Source organism: Schistocerca gregaria, unplaced genomic scaffold (assembly GCF_023897955.1).
Source record: "Schistocerca gregaria isolate iqSchGreg1 unplaced genomic scaffold, iqSchGreg1.2 ptg000449l, whole genome shotgun sequence".
Lineage (NCBI taxonomy): Eukaryota > Metazoa > Arthropoda > Insecta > Orthoptera > Acrididae > Schistocerca > Schistocerca gregaria.
In genome coordinates, this window is record NW_026061870.1 from 124,588 (window position 1) to 143,466 (window position 18,879).

The 18,879-nt window shown below is 41.3% G+C and overlaps 1 protein-coding gene across 1 annotated transcript in view; it reads right to left on the reverse strand.

Annotated features, from left to right (window-relative positions):
• LOC126312748 (uncharacterized) overlaps window positions 1–18,879 on the reverse strand; it is a 142,076-nt gene that overhangs the window by 17,815 nt on the left and 105,382 nt on the right. Inside the window, exons 5-6 of the mRNA XM_049992245.1 lie at window positions 15,982–16,164; window positions 5,900–6,004 (exon numbers count right to left, since the gene is read on the reverse strand). Coding sequence (XP_049848202.1) covers window positions 5,900–6,004; window positions 15,982–16,164 — 288 coding nt within the window. The remainder of the gene's footprint in view (window positions 1–5,899; window positions 6,005–15,981; window positions 16,165–18,879) is intronic.

The following is an 18,879-nucleotide window of genomic DNA, read 5'->3' on the forward strand; positions in this document are numbered from 1 at the left end:
GCTGATAAATAGAAGACACAAATGAAGACACACTGGATGAAGATCAGTCTGGATTCAGGAAAAGTTTTAAGTTGCCAGAAAAGAAAACTGGAAACAATTTTCAAAGTCCTTGGAAGAATTTACTGTAAGCTACACAAACAGAAGAGTAATCTATGATACACTACATGATCAAAACTGAATGGACACCTCTGTGTAATACTGAACTGGAATGCACCACTAGATATCACGAGAGGTGGTAATATAAAGATGGCTGGAATACTGTTTGTCAGTATAGAAGCAGTAACAGTAGAATGGGTCAGTCAGGAGAGTTGACTGACTTCAAGCATGGACTATACTCTCTTCATCATAAGAATAAATCTGATGTAAACATTATGTCATATATTAAAAACAAAGATTCCAAGACTTACCAAGCGGGAAAGTGCCGGTAGATAGGCACAATGAATAAAACACACAAACACAACACACACAGAATTTCGAGCTTTCGCAACCGGCGGCTGCTTCGTCAGGAAAGAGGGAAGGAAAAGGAAAGATGAAAGGATGTGGGTTTTAAGGAAGAGGGTAAGGAGTCATTCCAATCCCGGGAGTGGAAAGACTTACCTTAGGGGAAAAAATGATAGGTATATACTCGAGCGCGCGCGCGCTCACACACACACGCACACACACACACACACACACACACACACACACACACACACACACACACACACACACGGAAAGACTTACCTTAGGGGGAAAAATGATAGGTACACACACACACACACACACACACACACACACACACACACACACACACACACACAAAAACACACACACACACACACACACAATGGTGTGAGCATTTGCAGTTCAGATGTAAAAAGAGACAGACAAAGAAACAATATGTACTGTTGAATACTGGAGCCAATGAAGATATTAATTACAGTCAGTCATCAGGTAATCTCTTAGCTCCTTCCTTATCTGAATCTGACAAATACATCTCAGTTATGGGACTGTCATCTGCTACAGTGATAATGAGTCGATCAACAACACAATCCACAAAGCCACCCAGGCACCGCATTTTCTCCTACTCTTTTATGAGGTGCTGTTCCTCAGTGCGTTAGTTCCAGTACATCTGGCAGTTTAACAGTCTTGTTATTTCTCGAGCCAAATCCCTTAACTTGGCCCCAGATCAGTTCTGTAGGTTTCATATTGTAATGGTACAGGCGGCAAATGTAAAAATGCAGCATTTGTATGGTGTGCTCGATACTGTGAAAATGATTGTTTTCCGTATTTCTACAACAGTTATGTACATCTGAGGTATAAAACAATGGACACAAGCCAAATAAAGAGTATTTAGTTTTGCATTTTTGCCTTCAAAAATTAGACTGTCATGTTTTCTTAATTTAAGCAACCTTCATAAACAGTCTGTTATTAAATATCAATAACTAAGAATTTATATTTGAAATTAAAACAGCAATTTTTTACTCAATATGTAATTAGAAACAAGAAGACATGCACTATTAATAAAAAATGATGATAAATGACTCAGGCAAGAATTGAACAAGTGAACAGTAGCCTGCAATTAATTATCAATCTACTATGCTATCGATACCACAATACCACACTACAATGTAAGTTGGTGTCTCAACTGTATGTAATACCTGTCGAAAAACTTCAATAGCTGATTGTCTCTGTGAATTTATGAAAAACATTAAGAACAACCTATGTCTTGGATCTTTTTAACTGTGTTACAAACCCATGTTTCGCTGAGGAACAGTATGAGTGTGACAATCAGAGTACAACAGTAAAGAGGCTGTGACTCTACACAATTTTTGAAATAAAAGCTACATAGCTAAAGCATGATTAATAAATATATTGATGACTGTTAATACATCTGAATATCTTAAAGGTTTATTTAATATAACTTAGGAATAATACATCTCATACAAAGTAGGACTTACTTCTTAGAGCATAACAACAACAGTGTATGTGTGTTACGGCTTCTGGACAATCATTGCGTTTGTGTTTTTTTACATCAGGTTTAGTCTTATGATAAACAGACTAAAGTCAATGGATGTCACATGAGTAACAAATCCATCAACAGACGTTTGGTCTCATCTAAAGCTGCCTCACTGTTGGTGATGTGACTGTGAAGTGGAAATGTGAAGAAACAACCACAACCAGACATCGTATACCAATACACAGCGACTGACGAGCTTTAAGAAGTGTTGTAACCACGACCGTAATGATTGTGGGGTGGCCATGAATGAAAGCGTGGTGGGACAGGATGGGAGTGGCCTGCAAACAAACAAGATGGACGAATGGGAAAGGATGGACACACGCAATGGCAGACGACCGAGCAAGACACCAAGAACAGCAAACCACAAGGAGCAACAGGGTCACAAGCGGAAACCTCAAGAAATCAACAGCATCCACTTGGACATGGAAAGTAAACATGATGTCTGTAAGCGAGATATCGAGAGACTCACGCGAATATCAGGCTGCCTCACTGAGTTGTTTTTTTTATTGTGATTTCATTCTCCTACCCCATATGGGGAGGGGAGGGCCGTCAGTGGCACAATCAACCGCTCTTCATCCGAGTGACACAACAAATAATATGTGAATAAAATGTACATAAAAGGTGATAAAAAAAGGGGACATAAAAAGAGTAAGGGGAGATAATGGAGGTAAAAATACACTGATATGGAGACGTTCATGGCAGACAATTAAAAAAGTCGACATAAAGTTGGCGATTCTTAAAACACAAAGAAGACACTGAAGGCACACACACAGGTTAAAAGTCGGCCACAGTATTAAAAACACTCCAGAACAACACACTTTAAAGCCACTTGGAGCACACACAATGAAGAATAAAACTGGCAGGTGGGACCTGCCGAGGGAGAGGCCAGAGAGGATGGAAAAGGAGGGGAGAGCATGGTGCAGCAGGGGAGGTGGTGAGATGAAGAGAGTAGGGATGTCATCTGGTACACGAAGAGGAAGGAGACACGTGGGGCGGGAGATGAAGAGGAAGGAGACACGTGGGGCGGGAGATGAAGAGGGAAGACAAGGCAGGAGGGAGTGCAGAGACACTGAAAGGGAGCACAAGAGGGGGGGGGGAGGAGTAGCAGGGGGAAGCCTCTTAGGAGAAGGGAGGGGGAGGAGAGGGAGCCCTGAGGAGGAGGCAGGAAGATGGGGTTAGAGTTGGTGGGAAGGGTAGATGTCAGGGCAAAGCTCATCATCTGGGAGGGGTAGATGGTGGAAGTTGAGTTAGGAAAGGAGGCGGAGGTTGTGGAGATGGAGAGAGGCTGGGACACAACTGTAAAGGCGTGGCAACAGTCTGGGGGTGGAGAGGAAGGGAGACACCAGGGGGATCAATGTGACAGAGAATATATAGTGTGCGGATGTGTTCGAGGAAAAAGAGAAGGTGGGAGAAGGGGATGAGGTCGTAGAGGATGCGCGTGGGGACGGAAGGCAGATGCAGAAGGCGAGGTGGAGCACATGGTGTTTGAGGATTTGAAGGGATTTATAGAATCTGGGAGGGGTGGATATCCAAGCCACGCTGGCATAACAGAGGATGGGGCGGGTCAAGGATTTTTAAGTGTGAAGGATGGTGGAAGGATATAGACCCCATGTTTGGCTGGACAGGAGTTTCAGGAGGCGGAATCTGTTGTGAGCTTTGTGTTGGATGGTAAGGAGATGGGGAGTCCAGGTGAGGTGGCGGTCGAGGGTGACGCCAAGGTATTTGAGGGTAGGAGTGAGGTGGATAGGACAGCAATAAATGGTGAGCTAGAAATCATGGAGGTGGAAGGAGCGGGTGGTGCGGCCTATGATGATCGCCTGGGTCTTGGAGAGGTTGATACGGAGGATCCATTGGTTGCACCAAGTAGTGAATTGGTCAGGGTGGGTTTGGAGGGTACGCTGGGACCATTGAAGGGTAGGGTAAAGGGCTAGGAAGGCGGTGTCATCAGCAAACTGGAGGAGATGAACAGGCGGGGAGATTTGGTCATATTAGCAGTGTACAGGAGATAGAGGAGAGAGGAAAGGATGGAGCCTTGGGGCACACTGGCAGAGGGATAGAAAGTACGAGAGTTTGAATTGTGGATAGTCACATAGGAGGGATGATGGTAGAGGAAGAAAGTAATGAGGTGAACGAAGTTGATGGGAAGAGCACAGGTCTGCAGTTTGAAGAGGAGCCCGGGATGCCAGAAACGGTCTTAGGCGTTCTGGAGGTCAAGGGAAACAAAGATAGCGGAGTGACAGGAGTTAAGTTGGAGGGAAAGAAGATTGGTAAGGTTAAGGAGATGGTCATTGGCAGAGAAGGAAGGCCAGAAGCCACATTGGTTAAGGGGAAGGAGGTGGTGCTGGTTAAGGTGGCAGTGAATACAATGCCTCACTGAGAGAGAGGCAGGCGCTTAAATACATAATAGGGTATGTCACTGTTGGCCACTGAGACCATGTGCTCCACAGTGGCGCCCTCACATTATATGTGGGCTAGGAGCCCGCGCAGCTATGGCTTACGGTGCGACGGCTGCAGAGACCTCTACTAGTAATCGAGGTCCATGCCGTCTGGTGCAGATTCGAAACCCATGGCACTCGGTACCAGGAAAAGAGTTGTTGTACAAAATCATGTGAAATCAGTGGACAGAATCATTCATGAGTTCCAAAGTGCTACCAGCAATCTGTCTAGCACAATGCCTGTGTGTAGGGAGTTAAAAGAATGAAGTGCTGTGGTTGAGGAGCCACTCGTGAACCTTACATATCAGTTGCTACTGCTAAGTGACACTTGTGATGGTACAAAGAGTGATGTCACTGGACAGCAGATGGCTGGAAAATAGTGATAAATCACACTATACTCTGCAGCAATCCAATAAAGTGCTTGTGTTTGGTGAATGCCCGGAGAATATTACCTGCCATCATGTGTAGTATGCACAGTGAAGCATGGAGGAGTCAGTGTTACAGCTTGGGGATATTTTTCACAGTTAGGTTGTGGTCCACTTGTTGCACTTAAGAAACTGCTAGATGTGGAAGGTTGTAAACACATATTACAGGCTTGTGTACTGCATACAGCAGAGGAACAGTTTGGGGATGGTGGTTGTCTGTATCAGCACTGGAGTGCATCCTGCAATGAATCAGAATTTGCGAGGTAATGGTTTGTGGACAATAACATTCCAGAAATGAACTGACCTACCCTAGAGTCTCCACTTGAACCCAACGGAACACCTTCAGCATGCGCTACAATGTTGACTTTACTCCGGGCTGCACTGTGTAACATCACTACCTTATCTGGTTTCCAATCTTGAGGAAGAATGAGCCGCCACTCTTCTGCACACATTCAGACACCTCACTGTCTTTATAAAAGTTCAATTCATCATAAGGGTGAAGAGTGGAAACATCTTATATTAATGTCCAGTTATAAGTGCGCAGATACTTTTGGTTAAATGGCACATGGAAACCAAAATGGGAGTAAAAATACACTAAATGAGGAAATAACTGTTGGTGATAAGTAGGATGGAAAGCTAGTTATTTTGCTTATCAGAAATTTTGTTTAAATTATAATGTAGAAGGAGATCCAAAAAAGGTGGAAGAACATTTCAACATGAGTGAATATCATAGTTGTTTTTGGATGACAGACAGTATATCTTGTGAAACATTTGTTCTTTGTTAAACCGCTCATGTTTGATGTTGCATGAATTTGGCAATTAAGAGTGACTGCCCACTTTATTCACAAATATCAGTACTCTGCAGGAAATTTGGCATGGCATACTATGTCCTTTTGAAGCTCCTGTGGGCCATTTCAAAGACATTATTAATTTTGTGCATCCATTCTGCTGTACATTGCAGTGGTTGGTTGATCAGTTGAAATGCCTCCAACTGCCGCAGTGAATACTGGTGACCACAGAATGGGTGATTGACTACTCACCTGGTGCGCTCTGGTCTCCACGAAGGCAAGTATCATGTTGACCAGCTCCGACGCAGACGTGTACCGCCAGTAGTAGTTCTCCAGGGCACACAGCATCACGCAAACCTGTTAGAGGAGGGATAGCCAGGTTAGACTGATGTCTCTCTGTTTCCTGGTGTCCATCCAGGTTCACCATTTCATATTTATAGACAGTTTTCAACATAGGTACTTCGAATGATGACCTTAGATAAGCTTGTTGGTGTAGGTTCATGTATCACAATACTGAACACAGAAAAGGAATTGTGAATTTGAATGGACACCTGACTAACATCATCTGCCAAGAGATCTGAATAAATCTAAGATGGTCATGTTATGAGACCCCTGCCCCCTCTCTTACTGGCTTTCTTTCTCTTTATATTCTTTCTTCTTCTCCTGCTCCCCTTACACTTTTCGTCTCCCCTTCTATAACTCCTCCATCCATCTCTCTTCCTTCATCTGTTCCTCTTCTAAAATTCATTCCTGCAATTTCTTTTATCTCTTCTCCTTCTTCTCTTACTCAATATTCTTGTATTTCTATTTCTTCTTCCTCATCCTATTTCTGCTCCTTCCCTGCTTTCTGTTCTTCTTCCCACTTTACTTTCTCTTCCTGCTTCAGAATCTGCCTCCATCTCCTTCCATTCTTCCTTAACCTTCCATTCCTTCATTCCTTCTACTCTTTCGATTCTCGCTTACTGTTCCATTCCTACACTCCTCCTTCCCCTTTATTCCTCTTTGTCCATCTTACCGTCTCCTTCTCCTTTGCTTCCACCAATTTCAATTTTGATTCTCTTGCCCTCTCCCTCCCCTTTCTCATTTATTCTTTCCTCTTCTCCTTTCTTTCATCCTTACTCCTCCATTCCTGCATCTGCCACATCGCTTCTTCCCATTCATTCCACTTTCCACTTCCACATTTCTCCTGGCTCTTCTCCTTCAATTTTTCCTTCTGTTCATCCACACACTTTCACCCCTCCTTCCTCTTCACTCCTGCTTCCCCTTCAATTTCTCGTTCTCCTTCCATCCCACCTTTTCCATTCACTCCTCATTACCCTCCCACTACTCCTCTCCTAATAGTCATCCCTTTTCCTTTCCTCTCCACTTCTTCTTCAGCTCTCATTTATTCTCATGTACACATTCATTTCTCTGTTCTCTTTCTCTCTCTCTCTCTTGGGTTCTCCCTTTTCCCTCTTTTTTCTGTCTTTTCCTATCTCCCTCTTTTTCCTATTTTCAGCCAATTTAACTTTCTAGGTATTTGTTTCCCCTCTCCCTGTGTGTGTGTGTGTGTGTGTGTGTGTGTGTGTGTGTGTGTGCACATATTTACATATTGCCATAAATCCTGGAAAATTCACAAAACTAATGCTTTCTTATAAAGTTACTTGTACTAAAATAAAGCATAAGTGCAACAGATTTAAAAAAGTTGTTGAAACTAAATACCTTCACGAATTTCCAATGCATGTGTTGCCACCACATACTTTATTCAAGAAAAATCAGGTGGCTCTTACATATTATGAGGAAAGAAAGATGCTCAGCACAATCAACCCACCACTGATGATACAGTCCCTCAGAAACTTGAGTCAACACGTTTCACTTCAAAACCAAATATGGGAAAATATTGAAAAGTATTCATGTTAGTGCAAGAACTAAAAAGGTTAGTGTACTTCATTGTACATGTAACATGGACATGTGTATTTAACAGATTATTCACTAAAACTCATGGTTCTTCTACAAGTGTGTAATAATAATTTGATGTACACTGTTCAGATAAATATTGCAGAGATTCTAATATTTATGGTCTAGTATATTCTCACCAGCTGCAACATGGTTGCGAATATAAACAAGATCCAGGTACTGTCAAATGTTTTTTTTATTCCAGTCTTTGATCACAATATAAATTCCTTTGACAATGACTGGTTTCAGTCAGTAACGACCATCTTCAGATCTACAATATAAAAAATATACACGTAATGGGCAGACTATCTTTAAAAACAATACAGAATTTCATATGACAATATACTCTCATACAAATTGGGAAAGGTAAAGACAAAATAAGGTAAAGCGTACCTGTTCTACACCATGCCCTAATGTGATAAAGCTGTAATGGCATCGTCAAATCATATAAATACACTCTGCAAAATTCGTCTCGTAGAACTAAAATATGGTGCAAAATATGCCACATTGTCTACACAGTCATTTTGCAACTGGCATTACTGTACAAAATCTACTGATGTGCAGTAGCTACCAGAAATCTGTTTGCCTGTATGCTTCTTAGACGTCGCTGCTGTGGGCTTAGATGTACTCTGCCACTAGGTGTATGTATTTTATATTGTAGATATGAAGATGGTCATTACTGACTGAAACCAGTCGTCGTCGAAGGAATTTATATTGTGATCCAAAAATGGAATTAAAAAAACATTTGCTAGTATAGTCTGCTGTTATCTGAAGTGGCGGGTGGGGGGGGGGGGGGGGGGGCGGCGTTCCACAGGTCATCTCTGTGTTCTTGGCAAAAACGAGCAGCGTGTTCAACAGAGTTTTGCACGTAGTCCTGTCCCAGCCGGGATTTAGCCATCCTTAGTGTGTCTCGTTGCTGTGTTATGTGGAGAAGTTTACGTTTCAGACCACATTGTAAGCTCTTAATGATGCTAACGAAGAGCAAAGTATAGAGTCGTGCTAACTAAATGATATAGCGACGGTTAAAGCTTTGAAGGTATAATAACGTAAAAGACTTGATCATTTGTTAGATATTCACAGTAGTGTAGGGGATAGAGGCACTGAGGTACGAAGACAAAGCGTTCTGCATTGTCAAAATATTTTGTTGACTTTTGTTTTCTCTGAAATCTTCTGGGACTCTTTCATTAATTTAATACAAATATATTCTGTAATGTCCGATGTCATGTGCTAGCAAGAGCATTCTCTCTCCAGAGTAAGTTTGTTCATGTTTGTGAACATGCCTTGCACTGTGGAAGAGAAAGAACAAAGAAAGCACACGTTTTTAATATGTATGTAAACTGGATTTACGCCCTAATCTCGGTCTCTCCACTGACTATAGTGTCAGAGTCGATGTTGATGTCATCTTATACAAAATGTTTCAGGAGGAACAGTCAATAATTTATGAGGTGGTAGTATAGATTAATTCGAATAAAACATTCCATGCAACATGCATCCAATTATTATTCATATAGATGACAACAGAGATAATTATCAGCTAGTGTGTTGGAACTCCAGTTGATATGTATTTCTTCATTGACTGTCATCTTTGTTTTTAAGTTCAAGTTAGAGTAAACGCAACCGAATTTTTCAGTTGAGATGGTGACTGGACAATTCTACTCAAGCGTTTAAGCATGCTTCACATATCTGCAAATGCTGAGAATGCCGATATGGTATTTGTGCACATTGTTTGTAAAGGAAACGTTGCTGTGATTGTGGAGGATTCAATACACAATTTGGTAACTGCAGTGCACCAGATTCAGGAGTGTTTACCCGAGTCTTCACTAAGATGTGTGAGACTGGTAGAGTGTCCAGCAGTCATATCTCACGCGAACCCGAAAATCAGCAGAGTATAGGTGAAGTAGAAGGCGACACGCACAATCCAGAATCGACATGAAACGAATTATGAAAAAAGATCTGCAATTTCGGGTCTATAATATGCAACTGACACAATAACTGAGGCCAAACGATCAAGAAACACGCTGAACATTTGGCCATTAGGTGCTTGCAAGATGAAGGGTGGACATCAGTTTCAGCAGGAAAATGACGTTCATTGACGAGCCATAACTGCTGTTGAATGGCTTCGTGAACAAGCAGGATTTGGGGTACTGAAAACCCCGAATAGTTATGGAGAAGACATTGTATGTACGAGTGGCTGTGTGGTGTGGAATTTGAGCTGAGGTCATAACTAAGCCGTACTTCTTTGAAGATGTTGCTGTGTACAGAGAAGAGAGTTTTTGTGGTCTGAAATAAATTGTGTGAAAATGAAGAGCTTCGGTTTCAACAAGATGGCGCCACCTGTCACACGTCTATTGCTATAATTGTTATCAGAGGGGTTCTTTAGTAGGGTGATTTCTCGCAATCGTGGTGTGAACTGGCCGCCGAGATTCTCTGATTTGACGCCAAGTGATTTCTGTTTGTGGAGATATTAGAAATCTTGTGTGTACATGAGTAACGCCGCAATCACTTCCACACTGTCAGTGGGTATTTTCAGAACTATAGGTGCAAATATGTCGAAAAGTTATGGAAAATTTTATCGAAAGTGCGCAGAGTGAAGGGCATATGAGTAGCATACGCTACAATAATGTATATGTTAGCCAGTTTGATCAATAATTTGTACATTCTAATCCACTCAAGACTTGAGTTCTTTATGGGACGCCCTTTTATACCCACTTAAATATTTACTATTCCTCCTGAAATTACCTGCTTGTTCGTCTGGCTAGTGTACTATCACTGCACACGGAAAGCATGTGGGTAGATCGCTTATATAATAGGCTGAATCGTCCGCCATGTTCTCCCCAACTCTGAGGTTAAGGCAGTGTGTTCCTTGGGTGCGGTTACCTATTCACGCTAATTTATACAATATTTCTTACAAAATATTTGATATTGTACTGAACAGTAAATAATGTGTATAGAGATATTTAGATCGCTTTTTTCATATAATAGAAAAAAATGAAATATAATATTCCTATGTGGCACCTTATAAATATTAAATGTAAAAGCTAAGAACTCAATACGAATGTCTTCAATTAGTGACGCTATTGGCTAGTTTTCGTCCATGTATAGAAGCTTGCAAATGCAGTGTTTATTTTTTAATCGTAAGTAGGTACAACTGCGGCGTTTTAACTGTACAGAGGGGGAAAGGCAGACTTTCATGTTCCAGTGAAACGGTCAATAATCTTCAAAGGTTATGTTACTAACAATGGCCAGTCCGCTATAAGAAAATCTTAATTGTACCTCATCCTACCGTACCTCTATAAGAAATGGTATTAAGTATTATTCAGTTTGTGATAACGAGGTACAAATACATCATCATAATAAATATTCCTTTTCACTTAGCCAATTGCGAAAATATCTCAGGAGTCTAAAAATTTTGAGACAAAGTGCTTCAGAGTAATTATCGACTCGGGAAGAAACTCAGTTGTTTGCAGTTTGTTTCATGTTTATAACTACTTTTATTAATATACAGGGTGTTTCAGACGTGATCGTCAATATTCAGCCCGTTTTTCGGCGCATGTCTTCAACTCAAGATTTCAGCGTCCAATATCACCCCGAAAGAAGCTGATGGTTTGCGTATGGTATGTCTAGATGGGCTTTATTTACATATGCTTCCGCTATCCGCTGTTCATAATTTATTACGAAGCTTATTTTAAACTTCTGCATGTTGCATCAGTTTTACTCCCGGTTTTTCTTTTCGCTATTCCATTGGAAAAAGCGAGCCTAAAGCACGTTGAACAAAGTATGTACCGTTTACTTTGCAACATATTTCTTCAGTGTATAAAACAAATGCTTATAACATAGTACTGTCATACAATACGTATTAAGACTTTTTCGTGATAGCAGTCAGGGGAGTATACTTTCGTATTACTTCCCACTGTGTTATTATGTAAAGGTGGATTCACACTAGACGGAACGTAACCGTCACGTCGAAAGTCACTGTAGTTCAGACTGTGGCATTCACACATGCTGTCAACGGAACGTCATCGATACGTCAGATCACGTCGAGGTTTATTGGGAAAAATGTTTCGATGGGCCACTGACGGAGTCATGTGATATTTCCCTGTTCTTGCCGGCGACTAGCACTTCCATATTTGTTTTGTTTAGTTCAGCAAAATGGCCCATGCAGACATACTTTAGGCAAAGCATCAGCTTCTGCCATGGTGATATTGGATGCCTAAATCTGTAATGTCTCTTCGTAATTTTTATTTGTATCTTGCATAATAAGCACAAAAAACATTCTGAAATATTTATAGAATGATACTCCCTCTCTTCCAGCTCCTTGTAAAGAAGTTATTGAAAAGGCTGTATATGTAAGGATAATAACTGATCATTTTAGATCACATAATTTGCTATCAAAAGTAAAATTCGGCTTTAGAAATTGTTTAACAACTGAGAATTCTATATTTTATTTTCTCTGTGAGGTACTGGATGGGTTAAACAAAAGGTTTCGAACGCTAGGCATATTTTTTGATTTAACAAAGGCGTTTGATTGTGTTGATCACAAAATATTGCTCCAGAAGTTGGACCATTACGGAATATGGAGAGCAGCTCACAACTGGTTCACGTCTTACTTTAGCAACAGACAGCAAAAGATCATTATTCACAATGCTGAGGATGGCTGTGATGTGGGGTCTGAGTGGGGTACGGTCAAGTGGGGGGTACCCCAGGGATCAGTGCTGGACCACTCCTGTACCTTATTTATACCTAAATGATATGCCCTCTAGTTTTACAGGTAACTCTAAAATATTTCTGTTTGCTGTAGTAAAGGATGTTGTGTGCAACATTGATCTCGGTTTCAAACAGTTCAGTTCATGACATAAGTTCTTGGCTTGTAGAAAATAATATAAGGCTAAATCACAGTGAGACTCAGTTTTTACCGTTTCTAACACACTATTCAACAAGACCAGACGTTTTAATTTCACAGAATGGACATATGAATAGTGAAACCGAACAGTTCAGATTTCTAGGTGTACAGATAGATAGTAAACTGTCGTGGAAAGCCCACGTTCAGGATCTTATTCAGAGACTTAATTCTGCCATTTTTACGATTCGAAGGGTATCTGAAGTGAGTGATCGACCGGAAAATTGGTGCGCTTTGCTTATTTTCCTTTACTTATGTCGTATGGTATTATATTTTGGGGTGAATCTTCCCATTCTAAAAGGATATTTTTGTCTCAGGAACGAGAGGTTCGGGCAATAAGTGGTGTACATTCACGAACCTCTTGTCGACCAGTGTTCACAAGTCTGGATATTTTGACATTGGCCTCTTATATATATATATATATATATATATATATATATATATATATATTCCTTAGTGTCATTTCTTGTTAACAGTATTAGTTTATTCCCATGAATAAGCAGCTTTCACTCAGTTAATACTCGGCAGAAATCAAACCTGCATTTGGATCAGACTTCCTTAATTCTTGTGCAATATACTGCTGCATCCATTTTCAATAAGCTACCAGTAGTATTCAAAAATCTTATCAGTAATCCACGCACTTTCAAATCTAAACTGAAGAGTTTCCTTATGGGTCACTCCTTCTATTCTGTCAAGGAGTTCCTTGAAAATTCGGCTGATTTTTGCTGTATTTTTGATTGGTTTGAATTTTTTTTGGGTTCATAATTTATTTTGTCTGTTATTACTTTCATGTTGTAATTTCATGTACTGACACGTTCCATGACCTTGGAGATTTTCTCCTCAATTTGGTCCTACGGAACTTGAAGTGAAAATAAATAAATAAATAATGTGGAATCCCATTCACAGTCCCGATTTTTTAACATTTTTTTCCTAATACAGACTCTTTTTGCTCGCTGTTCCTGGTCCTCAAAAATGGTTCAAATGGCTCTGAGCACTATGGGACTTAACTTCTGAGGTCATCAGTCCCCTAGAACTTATAACTACTTAAACCTAACTGACCTAGGACATCACACATATCCATACCAGAGGCAGGATTCGAACCTGCGACCGGAGCAGTCGCGCGGTTCCAGACTGAAGCGCCTAGAACCGCTCGGCCTCTCCGAGCGGCTCCTGTTCCTCATCATCATCAAATGCAACAGCAATCATTGCAAACCGCTTTAAATTAAATTTTGGCATTTTATTACGATGTACTGTGAACTACGAAATAGCGCCTCTGGTGGTTATTTTGTGAATCAGGTGTAACGTCACGACGTTCTGTTCTTTCGACTCTGTGTAGTGTGAACGCTCAGGAATTCCTCTGACCGTCGGCTCTCCAAAACGTGACGGTTACGTGACTGTGATGTTCCCTCAAGTGTGAATCCACCTTTACAAGAGCGTATATGATATATGAAGATGGTATCTGTTCTTTCGGACATGTCCGAAAGAACAGATACCATCGGTGACCATGCAGCTCTCTTAGAACGAAATGATAACTAAATCAAGACGCTAAGCTGTCGACAGGCGTTGATATACCGGGTGATCAAAAAGTCAGTATAAATTTGAAAACTTAATAAACCACGGAATAATGTAGATAGAGAGGTAAAAATTTACACACATGCTTGGAATGACATGGGGTTTTACTAGAACCAAAAAACACCCCATATGGCTAGACGCGTGAAAGATCTCTTGCGCGCGTCGTTTGGTGATGATCGTGTGCTCAGCTGCCACTTCCGTCATGCTTGGGCTCCCAGGTCCCCAGACCTCAGTCCGTGCGATTATTGGCTTTGGTGTTACCTGAAATGGCAAGTGTATCGTGATCGACTGACATCTCTAGGGATGCCGAAAGACAACATCCGACGCCAATGCCTCACCATAACTCCGGACATGCTTTACAGTGCTGTTCACAACATTATTCCTCGAGCACAGCTATTGTTGAGGAATAATGGCGGACATATTGAGCATTTCCTGTAAAGAACATCATCTTTGCTTTGTCTTACTTTGTTATGCTAATTATTGCTTTTCTGATCAGATGAAGCGCCATCTGTCGGTCATTTTTTTAAACTTTTGTCTTTTTTTTTGTTCTAATAAAATCCCATGTCATTTCAAGGATGTGTGTCAATTTGTACCTCTCTATCATTATCATTCCGTGATTTATTCAGTTTACAAATTTATACTGACTTTTTGATCACCCAGTACATCAACAGGGACAGCTGAAAATGTATGCCCCAACCGGGACTGTAACCTGGGATCTCCTGCTTACCATGGCAGACGCTCTATCCATCTGAGCCACCAAGGGCACAAAGAATAGTGCGACTGCAGGGATTTATCCCTTCCACTCTTCCCAAGAGGCACACATACCCAACTTAATGTGCACACACTACATTCGTAGTGCCCCAGCCCATTACTCCCGACAGACAATCTTACCGAGTCCCGTAAGACTTCGGGCAATGCGTGTGCATCCAGCACACATAAAGAAGGTCAATGGCCGGTTAGCCTTAACATGTCCGAAAGAACAGGAACCGACCATTGACCTCCTTCATCTGTGCTGGATGCACACGCATTGCCCAAACTCTTATGGGACTCGGTAAGATTGTCTGCCGCCAGTAATGAGCTTAATGAACAGGGGCACTACTAGGGTGTGGACATTAAGTTGGGTATGTGGGTCTTACGGGCGGAGTGGAAGGGATTGATCGCTGCAGTCGCACTGTCCTCTGTGCCCTCCGTGGCTCAGGTGGATAGAATGTCTGCTATGCAAGCAGGAGATCCCGGGTTCGAGGCCGGCTGCTGGTGGCCGAGCGGTTCTAGGCGCTTCAGTCTGGAACCGCACGACCGCTACGGTCGCAGATTCGAATCCTGCCTCGGGCATGGATGTGCGTGATGTTCTTAGGTTAGTTAGGTTTACTTAGTTCTAAGTTCTAGAGGACTGATGAACTCTGCTCAGAGCCATTTGAACCATTTTTTGCCTCAGGTATGGATGTGTATGATGTCCTTAGGTTAGTTAGGTTTAAGCCGTTCTAAGTTCTAGGGGACTGATGACCTGATATGTTAAGTCCCATAGTGCTGACAAGGGAAACTCCCCCCGCCATCTCCCCCCCCCCCCCCCTCCCCCCTCGCTCCTGAGCTCACACTGTCCTTGATGTTGCCTATCTTGCTCATGGACTACTCAGTTTGTATATTTTGCTTATTTTTTTCATAGTTCCACACAACTTCTTCCTGTTTTTTCGATTGATCTGTGTTCAGTTTTTCGAGACCTATCCACTGTACCAACTCATAACTAAATCTGAGGGGGGTGCGATGGGGAGGTTCCTTTGTCAGAGCAATTTGAACCGGGTTCGAGTCCCGGTCGGGGAACACATTTCCAACTGTCCCTGTTGATGTATATCAATGCCTGTCGACAGCTTAGGGTCTCGATTTAAGTATCGTTTCATTTTACGAGAGTGGGCCAGAATAGGCGGGTACTGACCACATCGATGCGCAGGAACTGCTTGGCGTGGTGGAAGCAGGCCTGCAGCAGCTCGGGCAGGTCGTAGTGCTCCGCGGCGCAGATGAGGCCCGGGATGTTGGAGCAGGTGAGCGGGCACGAGCCGGTGTGCAGGTAGTCCAGCAGGATGCGGAACGTCTCCGGGTCGAACTCGATGATGGGGAACTGCCGCACCAAAACACACATACACTGCACCACTGCTATGTTACGCACTGAACGTTTACATTGTTTTAAGGAAGGCGATGGCATACAGCTTTTAAATATATTTTTTAAAAACAAGATTGGGCACAATATTTGTATGCAGCCTTACTGAAACACCTAGTTTCGTTCAAACAACATACCATCCTCAGGCATAAAAAAATTGGCCAGCTGAGAGTAGGCCATCTGGGGGAACCGTACAAACTTAATTATGTATACAGACACTTCATCCATTACCCAAATTGAAGATCGGGATGATTTCTGCCTGTTAAAATTGAAACAAATGAGCCCTCGGTCACTATTATTTTTAGTCTTATTCACCAGGTTTCAACACTTCTAAGAGTGCCTTCATCAGAATTAAAACAATTAAAATGGCCTATAACATAGTTTCAAATTTATAGGAAAATACATCTTTATATAAAAAGTGTAAGTACTAACTAACAACAAAAAACAGAGACAGTAGTTACTTGTCACATATAAAATATTTCACAAGCCGGAAGGGCTTTAGTCACAAAATATATAAGAAGGAATGCCTGAAGGCGAGCCATTATGGGCTGCTTTTTTTTTTAATTTTTTAAGCTCATTTTTTCGTTGTATCTGCTCGGGGTGGACGTCGCAAGACACCCGTTTCAGTTCATCGTTGATCCATTAACTCAGTTATTTTTATTACAGAGGGCAGCTAACCTTTATTTTTTATTATTTTTTTAAATCTTATTTTGTTCGGTTTCGTTCGTTGCATCTGCTCGGGGCGGTCGTTGTAGGACATCCATTTAAGTTTATTGTTGATCTGTTAACTCAGTTTTTTTATTACAGAGGGCACATCACCCTCTGACCGAACACGCTGAGCTACCGTGCCGGCAAGGTTGCAATGGACTGAGACGCCCGCGTTAACAAGTGCGGGCAACATGACATTGCATCGAGAGTGCCATCTAGTAGCGGCATGCACAAACTTGCCTACTTCACATCCAAGTGTAGACAGACGAAAAAAATTTACTTCTTCGGCGGCTCTGTGGTAACGTGCTGACCTATGAAAAAGCGTCTATTGGACTCTCTGTTTATTGCCGGCACGGTAGCTCAGCGCGTTCGGTCTGAGGGTTAGCTGCTCTCTGTAATAAAAAAACTGTGTTAATAGGTCAACAGCGAACTTAAACGGATGTCTTACGACGTCCGCCACGAGCAGATGCAACGAACAAACTGAGATTGAAAAAGAAAAAAAAATGAAAATTATAATGAATATTGTTCAGTGCATAATGTAAAAAGCAATATTTTGTTCAACAGCGACAGAAAAAGTGACATTTTGTCTTCAACAGAGCTTAGAAGTACAGTTTGAAGCATAAAAACGTCATTATAGAAAATACAGGAAGGGCTGAATGACACAGCTTGCAGAAAGCGATATAACATGAAATATAGCCAATAAACCATATAATAAATGAAAAATTATGAGTTAATTTAGATGGATTGCCAGCACGGTAGGTCAGCGTGTTCGGTCAGAGAGCCGGGTGGCCTCTGTAATAAAAAACTGAGTGGAAGGATCAACCACCGCACTTGAACAGGATGTCTTGCGGCGTCCGCAACGACCAAACAAAACGATAAAAAAAAAAAAAAAACCATTTCGGCAAACTGCACAACGTGAAATTAAATGTCAAGTAACGGCTTTGTACCGTTGAACAAATTTTTATTGCTGATCATTGAGAATGAGGCTATCATTTCGAGAAAGATATTTAAAAATCTCTAATTCTTCCAGAATATCTAATTTACCTCCTTTCTTGTCGGTGTTCAAAATGATGAAAACGCAAATAGCTTTAGGCGAGTGATCTGTAATCAGAAGACGGTCGGCAAAGGACGAATTTTGGGGGCTAGTGCCATTTCTTCTTAAAAGGTGTTGTTTATATCTGGTTATAAAGATACATCCAGTTTGTCCTATGTATTTTTGCCTGTTATCGACGTTCATACTCGCAAAACAATGCTCACAGGATTCCAATATTTTCATGAATGTTTTAATTTCAAGTCAGAAGTCGGGTAACAAATGACAAAAGAGTTTTCTTTTCGTGTGATGTAATTATAAATTAACAATTTTCAGATTATTTTTCCTTTCCTTGTACTGTGAAATCTTTGTTCATATAAAATTTCATGATTGTAAGTCAAGATTCTTCTAGATTTTAATTATTGATTTTTCGAGTGTGACGTAAGTGACACATCGTCTGTTTACATTTTTACAGCACTAAACGACTACATACCTCCGGGCGTGATTCGTTACTGAGAAAAAGATGGTTTAACAGACGGACGGAGAGACAGTCTGATAACAAATGACAAAAGAAATTTTTTTCTGATATAATTACAAATTAACAATATTCATTTTTTTCTTTTACTTGTACTGTGAAGTCTTTGTTCTTGTGAACTCTTATGATTCTACGTCGAGGAGTAGCTTCTAGGTTTTAATGATTGAGTTTCCGAGTATCAAAATGTGTAACATAAATGACAATACAAATACAAATGTAACATAAATGACAATATCTTTTGCTTGCAGTGACTCAGAAGCTTAAAATTTTTACAGGACTAAACGACTACAGACCTCAGGGTGTGTCATAAATTTCCACTTGATACATCTACACGTTCCTGAGAAACATGGGGCTTAACAGATGTAAGGACAGACAAACAGTCAGATGCCAAATGAAACAAACA